Raw genomic sequence first — 7,029 nt, forward strand, 5'->3', positions numbered from 1 at the left:
CCAGACTTCTCCTCTCCTAAGATTCTCCATGTGCTTGGATCGGAAGTTTTCCAACGTTTTCAAACGTTTGTTTGTGCTGGCGGTCTTAAAACAAAACGCAAAATGAAAGCAGTGTGTTTGTAATAACTGACGTGGCAGTTTTTATTCTCCTGATTGCATTTTCTTCTCTAAATACCTGGAGATTTATAGAGAGCAAAGCACGTGTTGGAACTTTACCAGCGTTAATTTGAGAATACGTAGAGATCTTGGCGAGCAAGATGGTTATAATGACATCATTTCCTCCGCCTACTGAGGGTTTGCACCATGTCCAAGAGAAAACGGAAGCTTTTGTCCACGATAAATCATACGGAGTGGGAACTTTATACATAGCATCTGAGTAAGCCATTAAGATAAATTAAAATTTTGGGTCCAGATTTATTTTGATAGTGATGATGATGACGATGAAAATGATGGTTGACACGTAAATCATTGGCAGTGACAATTATGACAACAATTAACTGAGGCTCTTCATAGTTCAATTTCTAGTCAAGGCGATAAGTAAATATCAATAATTGGATCATGTGTACTAAAGGCATCCACAATCCTGTGTCAATCAATGCCCTTGATTGACATCTTGATGGGTACTTGATTGACATCCCTCTTGATACACTCGTTCAACACTTGTTCAACAGTTGGCCGATAGTTGGTCAAGTGTCAGCTGACTCATGTGCATCGATCGGAAATTAGGCGACTGTTGACCGAGATGTCAATGGAGTGTCAATAGAGTGTCATCTGAGGTGTGGATGGAGTGTCAATCAAGTATCAGTCGAGGGTCGATCGACAGTATTGATCGAGGGTATCAATGGACATTGGACCACGGATGTCTTTAGTATACATGATCCAAATAATTTAAGTCAGTTTATCAGCTGGTAGATGCTGAAAATATTTTTAATACTTTTGTTTGCAGGAGACTGTCTTGGTGTGACTCATCTGGGCAAGGCTTCTCACTGGAATATCCATCAATATCTTTACACGCCATCTGCAAGGACACTTCACAGTTTCCTCATGAATGTATCTACTGTATGATGGAGTCATCTTTAAATGGTATATTCATTAAGAAATAGAAACATTTTCCGTGTTTCTATCAAGTTATAGAAACACAAATGGAAGTTTAGGAGAACGGGAAATGTTGTGGGAACACAAGCCAATAGGAGAATGTGTTCACAGCTTTTTTGAGTTCTCCCAAATTTTCACAAGTGTTTCTATAACTCAATAGAGACACAAAGAAAGATGTCTTCCATCTTTTTTTAGAAAACATCCCAACAAAAATAACAAACAACATGACTATGGATTAGTGAGTTCAATATTATTAGTACTTACATATAGCATAATATTAGGTAATGTGAACTACTGTAGACAACTACAAAAACCTTTCTTTTAGATGATGAGAATGATGTTGCAAGTGATGACAGTGACGACAAAGTTGGAGAAGTTAGATTTGTTCCTGAGGACAAGTCAGCATGTAAGATACAAAAATTTAATTTGAATCATGAAGAAACTTGAAATAATTCTGATTTAAATCAGTGACCAAATGATGATACTAATGAGTGTATTTAGACTTTGAATCCAGGAATTCAAAAGAAGAATTACCAGAATGGTGAAGTTAGCCCTAAGAACTTTTAGATTAGCACACATGTATATTTGCTTGAATTAATATATTAAACATGAGAGATAGTGTTTGACCACATTTCCAAATTAAACACTGGGAAGCAAGTTGAAAATATGACACATAGTAGAGAATTATTGATGAGCTTCAAGGTGTTTGGTAATGTGGTCAAAAACTTTTCTTGTTTCAATTGAAAGTGATAAAACCATAAACTTAGGAGAAAACAGAGCGATAGAATCGAAAAAATCTATACTCAAGATCAGATATCCAAAGACCCCCATGGTCATGATTTCCTTTGTCTAACCTTGGTGACTTTTTGATGAGTTTGAGAAGTTGTAGATGAATGCCTTCCAATCTAACTAACTCTCAAATCTCTCTCTTTTTCAAGTGGATGTCATGTTTAAAGCTCTGTCAGAGTGTCAGGTCCTTCACCCAGACCCTCAAGAACAAGGTTTGTGGGTAGTACATTACCTTATTATAGGAAATTAATGCCCGTGTTAATTAACGTATTTGAAATTAAAGCAACTTAAATTAATGCAAATAGAAGATAAATTTACTGCACACAAAGAAAAAATAAAATCTCTGACGTGTGTAAAGGAAATTAACATGAGAGAGCGGTAAAATTTCAAAATGAGGGAAATTAACGTATCTGCTACACCAAAAAAAAAAACCAAGGAAAAAAACAGAATTTGCTGCGAACAGGAACCAAGTTATTTTAATACTGTAAGGCTGACAGCAAACATGAAAATTCAGTTGAAGTTCAGTGAACGATATACTAATGTGAAAGATTGATGTGAAATGTAAAGTGCACGTATAAAATTTATTGTTTGGCTGTGTCAAGAATGTCTGGAGTGTGTCACAGATTTGGGGGAAAATAATGGTAATTTATGTCACGAAATTAACGCGCAACTTAATTAACAGCGTGGAAATTAACGCGAATTTCAAAAATTTGTGTTAATTTCATGAAGCGTTAATTTCCTATAATTAAGGTATGTGGAGCAATTTTTAATTATTAATTTTAAAAGTGTAAGTTAGATCTGGTTTTGGTAACTGTGGTTGTACTCAGTTAAATTTAGCATACACTCTGCAATGTAATCAAAATTAAAATTTTGATTAGCCAAACTGAGTTTTACACACTCGAGTACTGATTAACCTCAGCTACAACATGAAGTCTTAATAACAGTAAAAATAATGTCCTTATGTCATGATGACTCTGGCAAGCATGCATGCATACTAACCCCCTTTGTTTAGTTTATTAATTTTAATTTGTTAATTTTGTTTTCCCTTTGATCAAGTTTTATTTATCAAGTTCATTTATTTTTAACTTCTTACATTGCTGTTATTTTTGTGGTTTTAGAGGAAGAAGAAGACTTTTTCTGTGACGCAGATGAAGGAGAGCTCTCAGAACAAGGACAGGTATCTCAATTTACATTCTTAAAGTTCCAACTCGAAACCCAAAATACATGCACTATTAAGAGGGGGAGGGGCAGGAGCAATTTTTATTGCACTTCTGAGGGTGGGAGGGGCTGGCAACCTAATTGAGTATTTATTATGGAATTTTAAGCCTTAGGATTTTACAGTTGTAGGAATCATTTCAGGCCTTCTGATATTACGCGATGGTACGATTTCGCACAATCAACCTCAAATCGCATCCGATTGCACAATTCACGAAAAATCGCATAATTCACAAAAGAACGCACAACATTCATAAAATAAAACATAAATCAACAAGTTTCTGAGGAATTCTTGCATAAATACACCATTATTAAGATGATTTACCTTGGAAAAAGCCTAAAAAACCTTTGCCACCTTTGATTTTGTAAGCATTTGAAGCTGCAAGGCGTTATTTTGCATGTCGGGGGCCTGGTACGAGTCTTATTCTTAAAGAGTCGCCTATTGGTGAAACACAAACACGTCCTTTGTTCAGATTAGCTAATCTGAATGGCTGATATATACACATTCGGACTTGATGGAGTTTATATGTTCGATTGGAAATATGGTTTGTTGTTTTTGGCTGGAAATGGTTCAACATTTTTAACCAAATGGCTTGTTTTACAGCTACAGTCATCTGTGTAGACGTTTGGTCGTGGTATGTTTTCATCACCTTGCAAACTTTAGCCAGTGAGATTATTGAAACATGTTGAAGAAAATTTTGTTCATGACAAAATTTCCCGCAGTCAACTTGTACAGTAGAACTCCGCTAACTAGAGTCGGTTTACTCCAATTTCCCCTGGATTTGACCAAAAAATTTCAGTTGTGACTCAAAGAGTCCCCTTTGATTATCAACTACTGTCTACAGGGAGAAAGACTGTTTTGTTATGTTCAAGCCAGTTTTGTTATACAATACTATTATGAGATCAGATGTGAGTTTGACAGACTGGCATATGTTATAAATTAACCTACATGTACTGTGGGGTTTTATATAAGTTTATGATCTGCCTGCTTAATTATGGATTGAATAATATTATTGTGAAGCAGGATGTAGTGTTTAAAAACTGAAAATTCAACGGTAGTTTTATTGATGATCCTTGCAAAATAAATTTTAAAAAGTTGGTTTGTTGTATTCAGAAATATAATACTGCACATAAAAACAAAGCGTAAAAAGCTAATCGTAGCATGCAAGAATATCAATAATCATGCATTTGGCATGTTAGCTGTGTCCTTTCAACTTTTAACGTGGTGCACCGATAGTGCAGAAGACCTCATTTTTTTTATTTATCCCAACTAATGTCGATCATGATGTATAGTTACTGTTCCTTTGTGTTCAAAATGTCTTTAGGGCAGCAAAAAAGTGTTTTTCTTATCCTGAAACCTTATAAAACAAGCTTAAAATTGCTGAGAAAAAATCGCATAATTTGCATTTTTTCATTGCACCCTATCAGAAGGCCTGTCATTTCTGGTGCTGTGTCATTACTGTGATTCAGAAATAACGGAATCAAAAAATTGTTCACCACGGACATCTTCAGCTTTGTCAATATTTGTTTGATAAAAGTTTTTTTCATTTTGATCCTCAACAAGTAGAACAATTCCTTTATTCATGTCTAAATCAAGCTTTGAATTTGTACTTTTGTTTTTGTACAATTTTCTGTCTTGAGCTTAATAATTTTCATCATGATTGATTAATTTTTCAGGCAACACTTGAAAGACTGGAAGGTATCATGCAAATGCCGAGTCAGGAAGAATTTGTGGAAATGACATCAGGAAGGAATGGACACTACATTAACGGTCACGGCAGTGTACCAGGTACATGTAGTTTAGAGGGTTTTTTTTTTGTATATTTACAAAATGGAATTTTAATATTTCTTTTAACCAGAGACATTAAAAGGCCGTAGTCAGTCACACATTTGTTTTTGTTTACATGTGAGAGTTTGGCTATTATGTATTATTTTATTCAGAGCTTGTCGAAACAAAGGAAATCACTGTGAAACTACTAAAGATGATCAAACATACTCTCAGGAACACAACTTATGATTTCGTTTCACCATGCAATATCAATGATTTCGATGGCTTAAAAAATGGGGGAGGCTGACTAAGGTCCTTTAAACTGAATTCTCTAAATGGATCTTCTTTGTTGCATGTTTGTTGTTGTTGTTGTTGTTGTTTTTTTTTTTTTTCCACTTCGGATATCAAGGCTTTTGTTATTTTACACATGTAGGTGTGAAGATTAACAAACTCTTATGTGGGAGATGTGGTTCAGGTGGTCCCTATAAATAGCTGAGGTTTCAACTCAAACTGGAAGTTAAATCCAGGCAATAGAAGGGCTAACTTTCCTTTGTAGCTGTCAACATGATATGTTCAAACTGAAGTCAGATTATTTCCTTATAATTAGTGGTGATCTTTTGCAAGGAAATTTAATCATATAACTTTTGTTAGCAAGCTGGTATTATATTTTGTAAAGTACACTTCCAAATATGACAGAATATGTTTGTTTCATAATATTTTAGCTGATGCCGAGATGGAACATAGTGGTGCAGATCAAGAACAATTTGAAGATGCCGACAAATGACACCATATTATCATATTACATGACAGCATTTCACTTTCACACAAAAGCATACAGAAGACATTTTGTCAATCAAAATAGATGGAAGATTGATTTGTGATGCTTGACTTCATTTTGCTTCAAACATTTTAGGTTCTATCCCTGTACATTATTAAAGACACCATGTTTGGCATCTCCCAGGTATTACTTTTTCTCAGTGTGTGAAGCTGTTCGTGTACAATGTAGGTCTAACAAGGTCATTTGTTTCTTCTTAAGATGTCAAGAGGAAAATCATCAGCTATTGTTTAAGTTGTCTTGTTGTACCTCAGAATTCTTACAACTAACATTGAAAGACCTGTAGGGCAATAACCAATGAGAGTTTGTATTTTGAACTTACAACTTAAAGGTTCGTGTCTTCCCTAAAGCCATTTATCTTGTAGCAATGTTTTTATTGAGGTAATGATGTACTTACTGGACTTACCAAGTAAATAGAAGTGGTTCATCATTTAACATAAAATAACACTGATCTCCTTTGTCTTTAAAGTGTTATACAGACTTGTCCAAAACAGGTAGTCAGCGTTTTCAGAATAAAAACTTACTATCCAATTTAATAGTGATGTGTTTTGGTGATTGTGTAGAGTTGTGCTGACATTTGAACAATTAGAGTAAATGAGCCTCTGGTAGCGTGAGGAGCAAATGGGAGAAAAAGAACAGGTGCACACCATCAGCTTTTTATTTCTCTCTCCTTCATCACTTTTTTTTTTTTGCCATAACACCCTGGGGGTAGTGGGCCAGTCTCTCCTCCATCTCCCACAATTTATCTTGAAACTGAGGGTATTTATGCCAGTACATTTTATAAAACAAGTCTCTGAAGAGGACCCAGTTAGAGCTGTAAACATTCATTTCTTTGGAGGTTATCAACAAACAATAAACTAATTGATACACTCACTTGCTTATAACTTTTATGTAGAAAAATGAAATGGCTGTGGACATACTGCATCCCAGAAGAACACTCCAAGGGGGACTACCATATAAAAGGACGGGGGTGCCTGTCAGAAATTTTGAAAGGAACTTCTAAGAGGTGCCAAGATCCTGTTTTGTGGGCATGGCTTGATATGTTTTTCACCCCTAAGAAGTACCAATTCTAAAACAGCGTAATATCTTCTGTCATATTTTGTTTCGGCTCAATACCCTTAAAAATACTACAAAAGCTCTCGCTGTGGACCCTGTAAAGCTGAACACCCTAAGAAGTTTTATAATCACTTTTTTAACTCCTAAAAGGTACCACGAGCACCCCTGTCCTTTTCATATGGGAGCCCCACCCCCCACCCCCTGGGAGCAGAACTCCTCACCTTATGGATATTCTCTCTCTTCTTCCTGAACCCAGCTCGTACCATAGATG

At 35.5% G+C, this 7,029-nt stretch overlaps 1 protein-coding gene across 1 annotated transcript; it reads left to right on the forward strand.

The window, feature by feature from the left end:
- The first annotated feature begins 27 nt into the window (after positions 1–27).
- LOC145493046 (methylosome subunit pICln-like) lies at positions 28–6,238 on the forward strand. The gene is made up of 7 exons (XM_081472449.1): positions 28–376; positions 947–1,083; positions 1,421–1,501; positions 2,034–2,096; positions 3,003–3,061; positions 4,777–4,888; positions 5,590–6,238. Exons 1-7 carry the CDS (start codon positions 258–260, stop codon positions 5,649–5,651), a joined length of 633 nt encoding a protein of 210 aa, XP_081328575.1. The 5' UTR covers positions 28–257; the 3' UTR covers positions 5,652–6,238.
- Positions 6,239–7,029: the final 791 nt, after the last annotated feature.

The sequence above is a fragment of the Orbicella franksi genome, chromosome 7 (genome assembly GCF_964199315.1).
Source record: "Orbicella franksi chromosome 7, jaOrbFran1.1, whole genome shotgun sequence".
Lineage (NCBI taxonomy): Eukaryota > Metazoa > Cnidaria > Anthozoa > Scleractinia > Merulinidae > Orbicella > Orbicella franksi.